General features: G+C 39.6%; 1 protein-coding gene across 1 annotated transcript in view; it reads left to right on the plus strand.

Moving 5' to 3' along the window:
- Nucleotides 1–10,724, plus strand: part of Tmem236 (transmembrane protein 236) — a 35,917-nt gene extending 25,193 nt beyond the window's left edge. Inside the window, exon 4 of the mRNA XM_048367788.1 lies at nt 10,156–10,724. Coding sequence (XP_048223745.1) covers nt 10,156–10,724 — 569 coding nt within the window. The remainder of the gene's footprint in view (nt 1–10,155) is intronic.
- The last annotated feature ends 7,899 nt before the right edge of the window (nt 10,725–18,623 follow it).

The raw sequence follows: 18,623 nt of genomic DNA on the forward strand, positions 1-18,623 counted from the left end.
GCCAGTTGTCAGGATTAGATGAGCTGTGTGCGGTGGACCAAGAACTGTCCAGAGAGGTGAGTACTAAGCCAGTGGACAAAGAACATAAGATGCTATCAAATATAAAAGTCTTCAGTTATGGCTCCATTTGATCAGCTTAGCGATTTTCACAATGTGTTATAAGATTGTTCCTTTTCTCCTAAGCAGGCAAAAAAAAAATCGTGAATAGCTGAGCATGTAAAATGAGACACTTGAGAGTTGTGGGATATGTTTTGAAATCTGTATTTTAGAGAGACTGATCCAAATAAGGGAAATACAAATGATGGGGCCTGCATTTGTTTAGAACACCAAGCCTCGCTTTGCACGTGATCATTCAGCCACAAAAAGCTCTCCTCGGCCCCAGTGCAAATGAAAGGAGGAGATCACTAGCTTCTCAAGAGCAAAGTTATTCTTGTTTTAGGTTGCCTGCATAAGCTGCAAACACTCTCGGTCATTTTGCTTCTGTTGATCTATGGGAACATCATTCCACTCAAGCTCTGCTTGCAATGCTCTTTTAGGACACCAGCCCCCTGTTTTCAGGTATATTCATGGGTTCTTGTTGTGGTGGGATCAGGGTTGCTTCCTATAAGCTCAGCATTTCCTTGAGCCACACATCAGTCCTTTTCTCTCCCTGCCCGGTGACCTCAGTGCTGCCTGAGAGGTTTCCACATGCTTTGACCCATGGCCCCGTGGGGGTGGCACCATCTCTCTGCCCGAGTCTGCTGGCTATGCAGGTGCCAGGCCAGGCTGGTGCATCCTGATGGGCTCACTCTTGAGCTATGCAGGTCCCTAGGCTGCGCCACCAGGTTTTCCTGGGGTTTGTTCATAGGATTGTGGTCATAAGGGCTCTGGCCTTGCTTGAAGGACTCTTCCCAGGACCAGGGCCACATGCAGTCTGAGTGGTTGACCCTAACGTCCTTCTGTCTGCTGAATCTCAGGGGTGCTGATTGGCCAAGCTTGAATACTTTAGTCCTCTTGTCAGAGTGTCTACTCCCTCATTCTGAAAGACCTCTGGAAAGAAATTCCTTCTGTCTTTTTCCACTACCCCCTTTCCCCTAATTAATCTTTAGGGTGAGTCTGTTCTGTATCAGTAGCACATACTCTACCAGATGCTGGGGTGGTAATCATGAGGAAAGCCCCGCAGAGGCTCCTTCCATGGAGCTCATGGGCTGGGGGCTGCGAAAAGATGTTCCTCACTCGGGAATCTGTGAGAGTGAAGCTGAGCGGAGGGCTGAGGCAGGGGATTTGGTTCCCTCCTATTTGTTCCAACGCATCACCAAGTTTGGGCTCAGGCTGGGATTCCGAGATGTAGTCTGTGTCTGAGTGCTTAATCTTATACACATTTATTTGTAAAGCACAGGAGATTCTACAGAAAATACTTCTATTAGGAATTTGTCTTTGTAAATACATAGCATTTGAAAGTATAGACTGAAGATGATGGCCCATGCCTGTAATCAAGGTTGCTTAAGAAATAGTTTGGGTATTCTGAGGCCAGCTTGAGCAAAAAAGAAAAAAAAAGTTATCATGACCTCATCTCAACCAATAGCTGGGTGTGATGGCATATAGCTGTTATCCCAGCTGTGTAAGACACGTGAATAGGAAGACCATGGTCCCAGACAGGCCAGGAATAAATATGACAGCTCATCTCTCAAAAAGAACTACAGCAAAAAGGGCTGGTGGCAAAGCTCAAATGGTAGAGCAACAGCCTAGCAAGCTTAAGGCCCACAGTTCCACCAAAGGAAAAGGAAGGGGAAAAAACCTACAATTATATCTGTATGTAGCAATGATAGTGCTTTCCCACATTTTCTATTTATACTTTACCAAAGTATGTTTTGTTCATCTGTCTGTGTATTTGCAGTGCTGGGGTTTGAACAAAGGTCCTGTGCTTGCCAGCAGATACAGGTGCTTTGCCGCTTGATCCACATCCCTAACTTTTTCGGTTCTGTAGGATCTCGTGATTCTGCCCGTGGCTAGCCTCAGACTTCCATCCTTCTTCCTGAGTACCTGTGGTGTGTGTGTGTGTGTGTGTGTGTGTGTGTGTGTGTGTGTGTGTTAGCAGTAAGGGAACAGAAAGAATTTAGCATGCATTGTTTTGTATCATTCCAGTTAGACCTGTCTAGGAAGAGACATCACAAACAATAAAATGTTTTTTATGTATGTATATATATATACATAAATACATATAGTACATTAAATCATACTCTGTAGTTAACACATATATCTACTGTGGAGAAACAGCAATATGCTCTTAATAGAAAGCTGAAGATGAAGAAATTTAAATTAGAACAGCCTTCAAAAGTAGAATAGTTTAAAATTCCTGAGCAAGTTTTAGCGATTCTTGCATTAGATGAGTCTGTAAATTAATGGTAGGAGGAAACACATCCTTAACCCCCTCCCCCTCCAGCTGTATCCTCAGACAAAAAAGTTCTCTTAAACTCTTACATTGCATACAATCCAGAAATGACACATTTACTCATTTTCAGATTTATGCAATGCATGGCAAGGAACTGAAACTGAGTTCTAGAGTTTTTACATTTTCTGGATGCCAATAGGGTATCTTTCGTTAAACAAGCTCCACAACTCTTTCACAGTGAAGAATGTGTGCCCCTGTGTACTTTTCCAGAGCCAATTGTGGGCTGAATATTTGTCTTGGATGCGTCATCATCATCATTATCAGTATCATCATCATCAGTATTTGATGAAACAGTCTTGAGACTAGGTAATAGTATGGAGGTCAGTTTTTAACCAACTGTTTCTTGGGGCAGGAGTATGAATGGGGAAAGAGATTTGTAGTGTGGCCAATTCCACTGGTGTAAATTCTCCCACCATGACCAATCCCAAACCATCAAGGTCATGTCACTTAATGTTGAGGATCTCTTCATTAACTGGAGTTACGTTGTCTCCACATCTATAAATATTACATCTGTGGAGTTGCACTATTCTTTGTGGTGTGGACAGGCAAATATGAAGAATCAACTAGTGTGACATTGTTTCTCAAACTTTTGGACATTACCTTCCCCCAATATATCCTGTGCTTGTGCAACAATGTAACTTTTGCCAGTGCTTTCTCACCTGTAAGCACACTACTTTCTATACTTGGTCATTTTATATTCTATTCCAATTAATTTGAAGTGGGCAAGTGTATAGAAATCACATTGCTACTTTGTATTTATTGAACATATATATGACTCTTGAGGGTCAGCGGAATGTGCTAGGTATTTTCTAGATATTCCTTCCTTCCACATGGCACCCATGCTCAGCAGCTATCCGTCCTCTTTTATGGCATTTATGGCTCTGTTAACTTGTCTTCCTTACCTCCATAAACATATAGTATCAAAATAACATCGCCAGTACGTTTTCCTGCACACTGCATTCTAATTTATTGCCCTTTTCCCTCTTGCTGTTTACTGAAAGAATTATGATCAAGAGTGCTCTGTATCTTTCATTTGCTGTCTTAAAATTTATTCTAAAAGTATCATTAATTTGCTTCTCCAGAATTCTCCCCCTCCTCAGTCTTAAGACATAATCATGAATTTTTAGTTCTCTTTAGAACATTTTATGTTCAGGAAAAATAGAATTTGGTCACTGTTATTCGACTCTGACTTTCTGAGAAATTTCTGGAGTTGTCTTTAATTCCTTAGAGTTGAGTGAGCAGCATCTGCCTCCTCTCACCTCATAGTGCTCATTGCCTTCTCCTCTCTTTCTCTAGCTTTCCATCAAATGTAGAGTGAAGTCTAAAATGTTTACCTGGCCCTTAAAGGCTCTATTTAATCTATCTCTGACACACATAGAGTTTAAGGCTTTGAGGTTCAAGTTCTGTTTTCTCTACAGTGACAATTCTTAATCTTCTGTTCCTCAGTTGACTGATTATTAGAATGGGAAAATAATATCATGGACATCACAGCGTTTCTAAAGCTGTGTTTATACATATGAAAGGTTTAGAACTGGAACTGATGCATAGGAATCACATAATATGCCAACTCCTTTCTCACTGCCTCCTTAGCTGCTCCTCAGAGTCTCGCAACTCCAACTAGATAGGAGGTACCTGGCAATCCCCTTTCCATTGGTCACTTAATTAATTCCTACTTGTGCTTATTTCCCTCACCTCCAGTGTGTCTCCCAAGACTCCTTGGCTAATTTGGGTTTCCTGAGACACTAATTTGTTGTATTATATTTTCTCCTGGGAAGCTATAAAAAACTTTGGGGGAACAAGTTATAGGTAGAAATAAATGAACAGAAGTAAAGCAAAATGGGTAGAAGTTACCTACTTAGTCATTGTTATCAAAACAAGGTTTTGTTTCCCTCCCTCCCTTCCTTCATTCCTTCTTTCCTTTCTTTCTTCCCCTCTCCCTTCATTTCTTCTATCTTCATTCCTTCTATTTTTCCCTCCCTTCCTCCCTTCCCCTTTTCCCTCCTTGTCTTCCTTCTTCCCTCCTTCCTTGCCTGCCTTCTTTCCTCTTCTTCCTCCCTTTATTTCTTTTTTTCTTGTACTTGGGATTGAACTGAAGACCTCTCCTGACCTGCCACTTGACCCATACCTTTAGCTCCTTTCACTTTAATTATATATAATATATTAATAGCATGTGCATAACATATTATATAATTATAAAATATTACAATATACAATATATGTCATACACACACATATATATTACATGTTTTTTTCGGAGGAGACTACATTTCCTTTTTTTTTTGCTTCCTGGGGCTTGAACTCAGGGCCTGGGCACTATCCCTGAACGTTTACTCAAGGCTAGCACTCTACCACTTGAGCCACAGCATAACTTCTGGCTTTTTCTGTTTATGTGATGCTGAGGAATCAAGCCCAGGGTTTCATGCATGCTAGGTGAGCAATCTACCACTAGGCCACGTTCCCAGCTGTGGAGACTGCAATTTATTCGATGTCATGGCATCTGCACACAAGTCCTTGATAAACATTGATTGACGTAGTTAATAGGATATAAAAGTGTGTCATTTATAAATGCAAATGTTACATTTTCTCCACACAAGTGTTCTTCTGTTTCTCTAACGGAGAAGGGAGGCTGTCATCTCTTTGAATTCTAGCATATTCCAGGGTGGACTGTGTTTCCTGCTCTCAGGTGAGAATTGATGTCAAGGGAATTGAGTAATATCACAGAAGCAACCCCTCCCCAGGGGATACTAGAATGGAATATTGGTGCCAGGGATGAAGTGTTGTAAAGCCATAAATCAGTACTACCATTCGCACATAACAAGCTTTCAAACTGTGAAACAACAGGATCGACAGCAGACTATTAATCTTCACCCTGTTCCTGAGTTAGAGACAAATCATTTATAGACAATCCTAATTACCAATGAGGGAAACCACATAGCTTATATTTCTTTGGATCTGGCTCACTTAGTATGATTTTGTGTGTGTGTGTGTGTGTGTGTGTGTGTGTGTGTGTGTGTGTGTGTGTGTGTGCCCCAGTCCTGGGCCTTGGACTCTGGAGCTAAGCACTGTCCCTGGCTTCTTTTTGCTCAAGGCTAGCACTCTGCCACTTGAGCTACAGCGCCACTTTTGACCGTTTTCTACATATGTGGTGCTGAGGAATCAAACCCAGGGCTTCATGTATATGAGGCAAGCCCGCTTGCCACTAGGCCATATTCCCAGCCCACTTAGTATGATTTTTTTTCCCAAGCCTTTCCATTTTCTTACAAATGGGGCAATGCCATTCTTTCTGATAGAAGCTTAGAATTCCATTGTGTCTATGTACCATATTTTCTTGATCTATTGGGGGCATCTGGGTTAGTTCCATATGTTTATAGGAACTAGGGAAGGAAAGGGGAACATCAGAATGGAGAGACAAAGGGTAAAAGGTGAACCAATGCAACTGCAATATGCTGTAAACCAACTGTACAACTGAGGCGGGGGAGGATGGGGAGGGAACTGAGGAGAGGGGAAGGTAGGAGAAAAACAAGGGAAGTTACCAGTTTGAAAAGAAATCTACTCACTGCCTTATGTATGAAACTGTAATCACTCTGTATATTACTTTGACAATAAATAAGTTTTAAAATATTTGATGGCTTCTGTAACTCTCCTCTGCCCTCAAGCCAGCAGCGCTTTCCAGTTCACAGTTGCAGTACTGCTCACTGGAAAGGAAAGGAGAGTTCTGGTACCCTCACGACTAAACCTATCCCTGGTAAACTGGGGAGAAGTACAAAATTTCCAGCTAAGTCTGCCAGAGGCATGTGGGGTGGGACCTCATATATCATCAGAATAATCTCTGGCCATAAAATAAGTGCAAATCAAAACAACATTAAGATTCCACCTTACCCCATTTAGAATGGCCATTATCAAGAAAACTAACAATAACAGTTGCTGGTGGGGATGTGTCTAAAAGGGAACCCTACTACATTGTTGGTGAATGTAAACTTGTTCAACCACTCTGGATAGCAGTGTGGAGGTTCCTCAGAAGGCTAAACATAGAGCTTCTCTATGACCCAGCAATTCTTTTTTTTATGGGCTATTTTTAATTAGATTTTACTGTAAAGGTGGTGTACAGAGGGGTTACAGTATAAGGTGATGAGTACATTTCTTGTCCAACATTGTTACCCCCCTCTCTGGTTTTTCTCCCACTTTCCCTCCCCCTCCATGGGCTGATTTTAAACCAAGATCTTTCAGGTCTCAGCTGCTTGAATAACTAGAATTACAGGCATGAGCTAAATAGCACCAGGCCAAGATACACTAAAGTTTTGGAGCCTTCTTCCAGAGAAAAATCTCATAGCTACATCAAGCAAGAAGAGTACATGATGATGTATATTCCCGTATTTTAGAAATCATGTTGGCTTGCTTTTTATGCTTTTACAAAAGGGAAAATTTTCGATGAACCAAAAGTTGTGAGACTTTTTTTTTATTGATCATTAGCTAATACTTAGATCTTGGGAAATTGGTAAAGGAGAATTAATCTTAATTCCTGCAGAAGCAGTGTAAGAAATAGCTGCACAGTTTTTGATATTACATTTGATGACCCAGCAATTCTATTCCTGGGCTTTTATTCAATAGACCACAGGCAAGACCACAATAAAGCTACCAGCACAACCATGTTCACTGTAGTATTGTTTACCATAGCCAAGATACAGAATCAGCCCAAATGTTCCTCAATGGATGAATGGATCAAGAAAACGTGGAATATATACACAATGGAGTTCTATGTTTCTATCAGAAAGAACGGCATTGCCCCATTAGTAAGGAAATGGGAAGACTTGGAAAAAATTTTATCAAGCAGAGTAAGCCAGGCCCAAAGAAACATAGGTTGTATGGTTTCCTTCATTTGTGGTAACTATAATATGGCTATCAATCTACAAGTAAACACACTGGATAGTAAAATTTTAAAAAATACACTTGGACATGATAAATTATACAGGGCTCTAGACAATCACACAGTGAGAACAAAGGAGGATATTCTTAGGAGGATCATAAAGGCTCAATAACTATATGCATATGCTTATATAAAATGATATTTATTGAAATGAATTCCAAAAAAATGGGAACAAAGTTTTTTTTTTCTTTATTGCTGTTTTTGTTTTCTTTACCTTTTGTCTCATTTGTTAGTTTATCTGTCTTTAGGGAGGGTAAAGGGGGTGTACAGAAATGGAGGGACAAAGGGTGAACAAATACAGCAGTGATACTCACTAGACACTATGTTGAAAATGAACTATACAACTTGTGGGTGAGGATGGGAGGCAAAAACTGGGACAAATGGAAGGAAGGGGTGATATTGTCCAAAAAGAAATGTATTCATTACCTGACTTATGTAACTGTAATCTCTCTGTACATCACCTTGACAATAACAATTTTAAAACATCGAACTTGAGCTAAGAATTCATTGCTCAGATAATATAACTCTCACTGGCTGTATAGAAAATGTCAATGAATCACTTCTTGGATTGCCATTTCCTGGCTTTGAAACAGTGCTGAATTTGCATTCATCTTTCAGGAACTGCCTGATATGCTGTGTTCTCATAGTTGGCAAAGGGAGTTGGATTTTCATTCACATGGCTTTTTCTACTAAGAGAGGGAAGGAAAGTTCTGTAGACCATAGCACACTTAAGAAAAGTTTTCTTCTTCTTCCTCCTCTTAATAACAGTCTGTTAGTATATATTTTTCTGCCTTCTTTGACTATTGTGCTAGAACAATACCCATGCAGGCCATCGAGAATTCTAAAGTAAAGAGGTTTCTAAGGGTTAAGGGTTCTGGTATATATACAGTTATGAATGATTCAAGCCAGAAGTAATATTTCATTAAATAAGAACTTCTTTTTTTTAGTTTATAAAGGTACTCAGTTCAAGTTTATTTATTTATTTACTTATTTTGATTGGCTCAGGGTGCATCACCTCCTAAGTAAGTTCTCTTACCACTGAGTCATGCCTATAGCCCTGCTATTTGTTGTTATTTTCATATACAATCTTGTTTCCTGTTAAGGGAGCACCTGGGCAATGTCCACCAATGTTATACTCCTGAGTAGCCAAGATAGCACACATGCCACCTGGTCTAGCTCTTTGTTGAGAAGGAGGTCTCAGAGAGTATTTTTCTGCCTGCACTGCTTTGAAAACTCAAATACAATAGTAACTGCTCTTCAAGTGGCTAGGATTCCAGGTGTAAACTACAGGGACCTGGCTTAATTTTCAAAACTAGCTAATGATTGGTAAAACAACCAATGCTTGTTGTATAGCCAAGCGTTTGACTGATTGGTCATTAATCAAAATGTAACTAAATATTTTCACTTTCAGCTCAATACAGTTCAACACATTTTTTTTATTGACTCTGCCATTTTGACCTTTAGAACTATTTAATCCAATGACTTTCTTTAAGTTCTGTCTTATCAGACAATATGGCAGCTCAGCATGTTTGCTGGGTAAATTAGTCAAGGCCAATATATTCTTAGCAACAGAGCGGTATAAGAGGGTAAATGTTTGAAAAAGAAAGCTGTTATCACTTGCGTGTATGAAAATAATGCCCATTGGGTTGGGGCTGCATGCTATATACACATTGCAATGGCCTTACATTCAATGTGCCCTGTGGTCAGATGACTGATACGTTGACAATGAAGGCTGATGGCTGGGTACAGGTGTTCTATACTAACCAATTCTCACTGATCAACTTCGCAAACCTTGAATTGAGCCTGTTGCTCCTCCCTAGGATCCTCGAGAAGTCAAATAGACTCCCTGCCCCTCAACACCAAGCTCTCCACCCAGAGAACTGGGGTGTGGTGATCCCCATAACAAAAATGATGATGTTGGACTAGTGAACTTTTAGTTTTTATGATACTCCTATGCTTTATAATTAGCTCATGATATCTTGCCTCGAGGTAATAGCAGCTGTAAAATTAAGGGTTTGTCAGCTGGAGTCAACCAGATCTAGGCACTAGTTCCTCTCCGTCCATTCCTAACAGTCAGTTCAATCCCAGCATCATTAACTACATGAGCCTCAGGCTGCTTAGAATGTCTAGAGGATAAACAAAATAATGCCTGTAGTAGCGCTAAGTTCAATACCCCCGAATGGCTGTTATAATGGAATGGTAGGCATGACTCAGGAGCCATATCTAGGCACCAAGAACCTTTTTCACACAAGGCAAATTAGTAAGGCTGCTCTGAGAAGGGGGAGAATGGTGTAGAGATGGTAATGATCAAGAAGCATGCTGCACACAAATAGACTTGCTAAAATGAACAAAATAAAGGAAGAACCTTCTCTACTTCTGTATTTTTTTCAGTGTATTGTTATTTTCCATGTGTCTCCAGTAGAAAACATGTATAGTTTTATTTCCACTTCAAGTTTGGATTGTATGTCACAACACTATGTATTTATATATGTATGTGCACTATATCTGTATGTATATATTTGCACTATGTATGTGTGCACGTATTTGCCTATCTATCTGCCTATCTGATGTATTATCTATTTTCTATCTATTTATGTGTCTGTCTAGTTTCTTTACTTTTAATACAGGGCCTCACTATGCAGCCCATGCTTGTCTCAAACTCACAATTCTCCTGCTTCAGTTTTCTGAGTGCTGGAATTACAGGTGTGAGCTTAATAACACTTAACCTGGCTTAATAACACTTAAATGAACGAATATTACATTTTACATATTAAAATGTGAATAAATCAATTTATTGCAGGTTCTGAAGACGCATACATCCATACGAGTTCTTTGCAACAGATAAAGACTGTGACGGATCAAGTGAGTAAAAAGGAAGAGAACCCAGCACTTTCCCAGGCCGGTAAGACCACCTCGGAGGCACAGCCGCAGAGCCGGATTGACACAGTAACTGGACCCCAGGAGCCCTTCTTTCACTCTGGAATCCTAAGGACAATGTCTCAGAGAGATGTCCGTGGGGATCTATTCCTGTGGAGCTTCCTGCTGTGGTCTGATACTATAGAAATGGTGCGTGTGGCTGGTCACCCTGCCGTGTACAAGTCGGGCTGGCTGTACCCAGTCTATCTATTCAGTTTTATTTCTCTCCTTCGGATAATATTCACTCCCCAGAACCCTCTTCTTGGCACTTTGGGCATCCTTCTGCAGGATTTGCCCTTTGTGTTTGTGAGGCTTAGTTTAATCATTGTCCTGGGGACTATCACACCTATTTTAGGCCTTTGTAAAAATGTGTTAGTGACTGTCTCCTTTGTTTACTTCAATTACCTAACTAAACTCAGGCCTTTCTCTTCCTTTGAAACATCTCCATTTTAAGAGGAAAACTTGTAAGATAGGAAGACCTTTTTGATGCTTATATGCACATTTGTAATCATAACCATTTGCAGTGTATAAAGAATGAAGAATAGATGGAGAGAAAAAAACCCTTTTCTTTAAGCTAGCTGATCTGTGTTATCTGTTTTGATATGGACAAATGATGCTAGATTTAAGCAAAGTCATAGTTTTACAAGCTGGTCCCCATGGGCCTTTAGAACATGTTAGTGGTTGCATCTTGGTGAATTAATTTTAATGAGTTGCGTATAATGTGTTTTTTCTAAAAATACTTTAAAGTATATTTAAAAAAATGGGAACATGTTTTCCTTCCACGACAGCTAAAAAGTGAGATTTTACAGATGATTTATATAAACAAGAGCACAGGATGAACAGATTAAAATTGGTGTTAAGATAGATCCCATGTGAATGAATGCATTTTAGATTACACTTGTTTAAAACATCTGAAAACTGAGCTGGAGGCTGGTGGCTTACACCTGTAGTCTTAGCTACTCAAGAGACTGAGCTCCGAGGATCATGATTGGAAGCTAGCCCAGGCAGGAAAGTCTATGAGACTTATTTCCGATTAATCACCAAACAATAGAAGGGATCCATGGCTCAAGTGGAAGAGCCTCAGCTTTTGAGCAAAAAAAGGCTAAGGAACAGTGCCTAGACCCTGAGTTCAAACCACAGTACTGGCACACACACACACACACACACACACACACACACACACACAGAAAACTCTGAAAGCTGTAGATTTAGGGTTTACTTCAAATGTAGATCCATATTGTTTTCCCTACATAGGCCTTGCTTTGAATTCAGACTGATTTAGACATGAAAAGCAATTTAGTGTGACAGGTACCTGACTCAGTTTAAGGCTGAATTGTGCTGATATGAACTACAAACACGAGTGTTATTTAGTGTAATGAAGTCAAAGTACAGCCATAAGATCTAGATAAAATTTTATAATAGAAACCATAAATCGAAGAAGTAGATGTCACAGTACAAGAACAATTTATTGTTGGAATTTGGTGCCTTATAAACACTGTAGTACTCATAAACTGACATGTTGAGTTCAAATTTCTTTGTATCACTACTTGAAAAAATAACAAAAAGAGGTAAAAAGAGATATACATATAAAAGGGAAAAATAAAATTAAAAGTATAAACCTTATTTAAGGTGATAAGTTTGACCTGCAAGTATGACAGAAGTGTTGTATGTGGTACATATGATGCCAGGGGTATCTTGGTATTCTAAACCAGTTATAAATGTAATTGTGTGATTTGCCTTCCACCTGTGGTGACACATCCATTCACACCCAGGCTCTCCATGGGCTGAGGGCTGAGGGTGCATGCGTACTAGGGGCAAAGCTCCATGTGCTCATTTCTGTGGCCACGTCTCTCCATGACCTGTGGAAACAAACAGCTTAAGAATGGGTCCTTGTCCTTGTGTGTTCCCCTACTCTCCACCAAATTCCCCAGGCTTGCTTGCACTCTGGTTTATGGTTTTTCTCCCAGTGTAAGAGACAATCCATTCCCACTTTTGTTAAAAGCATGCCTGCTAACTTTATTATTTGGGCCAAGTTCCTTAACCACCGTAGGCTCAGTTCCTACACCTGGATGACAAACATAAACCTAGTACTACGTTAGTAGGGTGGAAAGGATTATAGGGATAAGGGATGCTCTTAGGACGGTAATATTAACACTAAGAATGTTAATGGCACCTCACACCTCAGAAACAAGTAACTATATGCATTTTAAACCTTTTTTTCCCTGTTTTATTCTTTTCCTCTCCCTGTTCACCTAGAGAGGTTCATAATTTAAACTTTGCATTTGTGGAAAGTAATACGTAAGATCTTAAGGTCGTCTCAGATTTCTCATCACGTGTCACCCTGTTACAGGTGAACATTCTGCATGCTTGCAAGAGAGAAGCGACTGAGCTCACCCACACATTTTAGTAACCCTCTATGGATGGATACTTCTCCAACCTCAACTAGAGCACTTAAAAAATAAGATATCACAGGCTGGGCTTCGATGGCTCGTGCCTGTCACCCTAGCTACTGAGGAGGCTGAGATCTGAGGGTCACAATTTAAAGGCAGCCTGAGCAGGAAAGTCCGCAAGACTCCAATTAACCACCAAAAAGACAGAAGTGGAGCTGTGGCTCAAGTGACAGAGCATTAGCCTTGAGCACAAAAGCTCAGGGGCAGAACCCAATCCCTGAGTTCAAGCCCCAAGATGAGTACACACACAAATTTATTTTGACAATCTAGTTTCCAGGTGATTAAAAATGTTTTTAAATTATCTTTAAATATCTGTACAAAGAAGTTTGAGTTCAATAGTCAAATTATGAGTACAGTGCATCTCAATCCGTGTCACCCCTTCCATTGTTTTCCCTAGAGCACTTTCTAAAGGCCAAAGTGCTCACTATACTTGGGTTCCTCATTGTTGCAAAAATTCCTCAGAACAAAGCATAAGAGGAGGGCTGGGGATATAGCCTAGTGGCAAGAGTGCCTGCCTCGGATACACGAGGCCCTAGGTTCGATTCCCCAGCACCACATATACAGAAAACGGCCAGAAGCGGCGCTGTGGCTGAAGTGGCAGAGTGCTAGCCTTGAGCGGGAAGAAGCCAGGGACAGTGCTCAGGCCCTGAGTCCAAGGCCCAGGACTGGCAAAAAAAAAAAAAAAAAGAACTATACAAAGCATAAGAGGATCTTGTTAAGCAAGGTATCTTTATCTTAACCTGACAATTTTATGTGTATTCACGATACTTATAACTTAAACATATATAACAAATATTTTCTAATTGTCTTCCAGGATAGCTTTTTAAAAAATCAAGCAATGCTTATAGCCAAGTGATTAATTCATAACATCTCTAAGTGTGAACATGCTTTACATGAATATATATTTATCTTTATATATAGGAATTCATTAACAGTACATACATGAGTGCATTTTTGTACCTAATATTTGAGTATGAATGTACCTGATGTTTGGGGAAGTGGTTAGCACTTTCTACAAATAATGAAGGCATATACAAAATGTTTTGTATAGGAGGAAAAATAGTGAAAATCTAATTTAACGATTGTACATATGTTCTTAAAGTTCAAAGTTTATAGTCCTTAATAGACATTACTGAAAGTTATAGTGATAATTGATCACTTAATCATTGTGTGATTGAGAAATATGCATCTAAAATCACATTGCAGTTCTTAAAGTTTCTAATGGTTTCCTGCTTTAGTAAAAAGTTTATGTTGCATAAAAGTATACATAAAAAGACCAAATATGTAATAGGCTAGTCATACAAACATAATGATATTTTTATTCCAACTAAAATTTGAAGCCCAGAGGTACCAAGTTCATTAAGGTCATATACCTAAAAATTATCTCTGATCAGACTAATATGGAATCATATGGTATTTTATAAAAATTGGCTAAAAAACTTTTGTGTATTTTCTGTTGAAAAGTTGGTGCATGAAATTTCAATGTGTGGATGTTATAGTCTGGCTTTTGCTATAAGTACACTATTGCACTGAGTGGCGATTACAATAAAGCATAGAAAAAGAAGAAATGAAGGGTTTTGGTGTATGCCTGCTAAGAGACAAGACATGGTGCTTCTTGCTTAATGAATCATTATGTTGTGTGCAATGAATTATTACGCACAACATAATAAATCATCTTGCTGCAGGACTTGACTGAGTAAATATATCATAGCATTACATCTTCATAAGATTTCAAATACATTAAATTAGATTTTCAAATAAAGAATAGTTCATTTCCTTATAAGCTCTGGTGCCTAAAAATAGTTACATACCTCATAGAAGGTATTAAAAAAACAATAAAAGAAAAAAATTCACTTTATAAACCTGGAATCATTTCATTTTCCAGCATGGTTATTTGTATTATTTAATTAAAATGGAGATACTAAGCAAATCTTTTGTCACAATGCTTGTTTCTTTCGTCCTGACTGCCTGTGTCTGTTGCCCTTCTGCAGAACTCTTTACTAATCTGGTCTAAATACATGAAGAGTAGTCAAATTACTGGTGTGAGTGGCAGATCCTAGAAAGGAGCATGCCCTCAGGTTGTGGCAGATCCTAGAAAGGAGCCTGCCCTCAGATTGGGCAGTAAATCCATGGGAAATGAAACGAGAGCACTTGTGCTTAATCATGTTCTGAACACAGAAGACATAAAAAATTGGCTATTTACAAAAGTATGTATAGGTATTATCATATTTATTCTGAAGGTTTTCTGAACTCACTTTTTTTCTCTTTCACTGCATTTATTACACTTATTTTTTTCTTTTTCTTTTTTCTTTTCTTATTGTCAAAGTGATGTACAGATAGGTTACAGTTTCATACTTTAGGCCTTGGGTACATTTCTTGTACTGTTTGTTACCTCCTCCCTCATTTCCCCCATTCCCCCATCCCCTTCCCCCTTTCCCCCCATGAGTTGTTCAGTTGGTTTACACCAAATGGTTTTGCATGTATTGCTTTTGGAGTCGTTTGTCTTTTTATCCTGTGTCTCTTGATTTTGATATTCCCTTTCACTTCCTTAGTTATAATACCAGTATATACAGTATCCAGTGTACTCAGATGAGATACAGTGATAGTGCAGGTACAACCACAGGAAGGGGATACAAGAGGATCATCAACAATAGAAGCTGTGGTTTCACATGGCATGTTGAAAGTAATTACAACAGTGATATAACACTCGTTTCCATAACATGGAGTTCATTTCACTTAGCATCATCTTATGCGTTCAATGGGGCATAGCTATTCAACTCATCAATCCTACAAATTTGAGTACCTCTTATACATTAGACAACGGGTTTGTGTTTGTTTTTCTTTTTGTTTTCTTGTCAGCACTGTGATATGAGCACAAGGCCTTGCACTTGCTAGGCAGGTGCTCCACTGAGCCACCTTCTAAGCCTTGTTTGGTGTTGGTTGGTTTTTGACCCAGAGGCTCAGGCTGTCCTGACTGGAATCCCTCTCTGTGTGGTTCCTTGTGTCACTTGGATGATGATAGGTGTGAGCAGCTCCACCCAGCCACTGGCACGTCCCTTATACTTTGTGATGGCAGGCGAGTGGGATGGAAGGCATGTACAGTAGCATCTGGTCATTGGTCAAGATGGAGAATCTTGGTACTTTGTGGAACATACTTATCTGATCATGTTTTTCTATTTTTGGTGGGTCTTCAGGATCTTGAAAATATGGATCCTATCATCTGTAAATACAGGTAATTTGATATCTCCCCTATTTGTATCCCATCTGTTATGTTCTCTTGTCTTATTACCTTAGAATAAGGAGTTCAAGCACTGTTTTGAAAAAGGATGGAGAGAATAGACAGAAATCACACCATCACCTGAGTAGATGTGGGAAAATTTCTCAATAAATTCAACATCCCTCCATAATAAATGCTCTGGAGAACAGGGAATCGAAGATACATACCAAAGAGTAATAATGACTGTACATGAAAACATGTAGCCAATCATAGCAAATGGAGAAAAATTGAAAGCATTTCCTATAAAGGCAGGAAAGAGAAGATGGTGTCCACGCTTTCCACCCATTTTCAAAAAATAGTGTTAGCATTCCATATTCCAGAGTAACAAGGCAAGCATTTAAACTCAGGGTCTCACGCCTTCCCTCAGGTTTCTTGCTCCTGTCTGGGTACACTACTTGAGCGATGCCTCCAACCTTGCTTTTTTTTTTCTTCAAATTTTTATTATCAAACTGATGTACAGAGAGGGTTACAGTTTCATACGTTAGGCATTGGATACATTACTTGTACTGTTTGCTACCTCGTCCCTCATTCCCCCCCTCCCTCCTCCCCCTTTCCAGCCTTGCTTTTTTGTTTTCTTTCAGGATAGGGCTTGAACCTAGATCTGCTAGATCTCAGCTTCTGAAATAGCTAGAACCACAGGTGTGAGCCATTGGCACCAGGCCATACTTGAATTAAGAATTGCCACAGCCCCCCAAAGCCTTTGACACCCACTGCTCTGATCCATCTGCCTCCGAAGGCTCCGATCATCCTTAGCAATTTTAAGGAATGCAACACTGTAAAATGAAGGCTTTTACATTTTTTCAGACCTAATGCCGTTACACACGAATTGTGTGACTCACACTATTGCAATATCTGGGAAGATTCCCCTCAACATTTCCATGGTTTGTGTGCAATAGGTTACCAAAGAATCTGTTGGGCTAACTTTCTGCGAACTATTTCAAAACGAAGCAACAGTTTGCATTATGGAGTGGGTGTAAGGCCGAGCAGGAAATGAATAGTTCGGCAATGGTTCCACCAGGATAACACATGAGGATTTCCTTTTAGTTTAGCTTAAAGGAAGAACTGATAAAAACAACCAATGTCATTAATAGCCTACCAAAAACCAGAACCAAAACTTGGTAGAAGAGCAGGACAGAGTTGGATTTTGAAAACTGTGGTAAAGTGTAACATGAAATGTATCACTATATCCTTTATACAGTTCAGTGATTTTACTGTGATCCTCAGATCTCAGCCTCTTGAGTAGCTAGAAGTACAGTAGTGAGCCACTGGTACCCAGCTTATTTCTTTTTATGGATGAATAATTTTCCACCATAAATATCATGTTTAGTTTACACATTTACTTCCTAATACCCAAGTTTCTTCTACTTTTGGCTCCTGTATTAGTACTACTATGAACATTGTGTACACATATCTATTTTCAATATTGTCCCTTGCACTGGCCCATGGAGAAATGGCTACAGAAGCTTTAGGACTTTCTTTGTATAAAGTCATACCATCTGTAGATGGAGAAAACTTTTCTCCTTCCACTCCAATCTGGATGGCTTTGCATTTGTTTTTCTTTCCTAATTCCTCCTGCTGGAACTTCCAGTATTTGGTTGAATGGAAGTAAGAAAGCAAATGAAAGCACCAACTTTTCCTTTGGCACATGCAACATGTTGTCTACCTTGGTTCTGGCCAGCTTCAGCGGGAATGTGTTTATGCTGTCACAGCTATATGAGGGAGGATGGATGGAGGACTCATGATAGAGGATGAGGCATGGAGGGTGGGAGATGGAGGAAGGGGCATGCAGGATGGCAGCCCCGACTACTGAAAAGTTGAAATCTAGCCTGTCTATTGAGCTCTTCCTTGGAGGTTCCAAGTGTCTGACTAGTCCTGGAATTCCAACATAGCTCCTTCAGGAAGTTGCTGCTGGTTGGGGTGGAGAATGGAATCCCCAAGTGACTCCTACTCCACCATCATCAAAGAGGTTGCTCCTCCCCCACCCCAACACACTCTTAAGAGTTATATTTCGATCACCTCTTTTAGCCTGACAGATCTCCATTTCAATAAGGGAAAGCCCATGAGGAGAGGTCCTTTGAGGTACAGCTCCAAGGCCACAGGTCTTACTGCTCGTTCTTCTTTCTAATCACACCAGTGCAAAATGACATATGTGTGTCATGCAAAGAAAAGAAAAAAAAAAGCCTTGAGTGTGAAAGTAGATAATTCAGTTCATTTCTATTTCCTTCCCTGGTCACTGGTCACTATACTGAGATGTAGCTCAAGAGCGGACCTCATCTCTAGAATTTGCAAGTCCTATACACTGCAGAATGAAAGATCAAATAAAATTACTATAAATATACATTTGGTGAAATTCTTTGAAAAGTATGGTTGATTTAATAGCCATAAATAATCCTCCTCCTCCTCCTGCTCCATTTTGAATCAGGCATTGTAATTCATGCTTATAACCCCAACAGTTAGAATTAAGTAGAGAAGATGGATGAGTTTGAGGCCAGCTTGAGATGTGCACTAAGATCATTTTTTTTCATGATAAATCATTGAAACAATGTTTTAGAATGAAATAATTTTTGTTTCCTGCTGTTTGCTGGTCAAGCCTAGGATTAGAGTAAAAGAAACATTTTTTTTTGT

The sequence above is a fragment of the Perognathus longimembris genome, chromosome 18 (assembly GCF_023159225.1).
Source record: "Perognathus longimembris pacificus isolate PPM17 chromosome 18, ASM2315922v1, whole genome shotgun sequence".
NCBI lineage: Eukaryota > Metazoa > Chordata > Mammalia > Rodentia > Heteromyidae > Perognathus > Perognathus longimembris.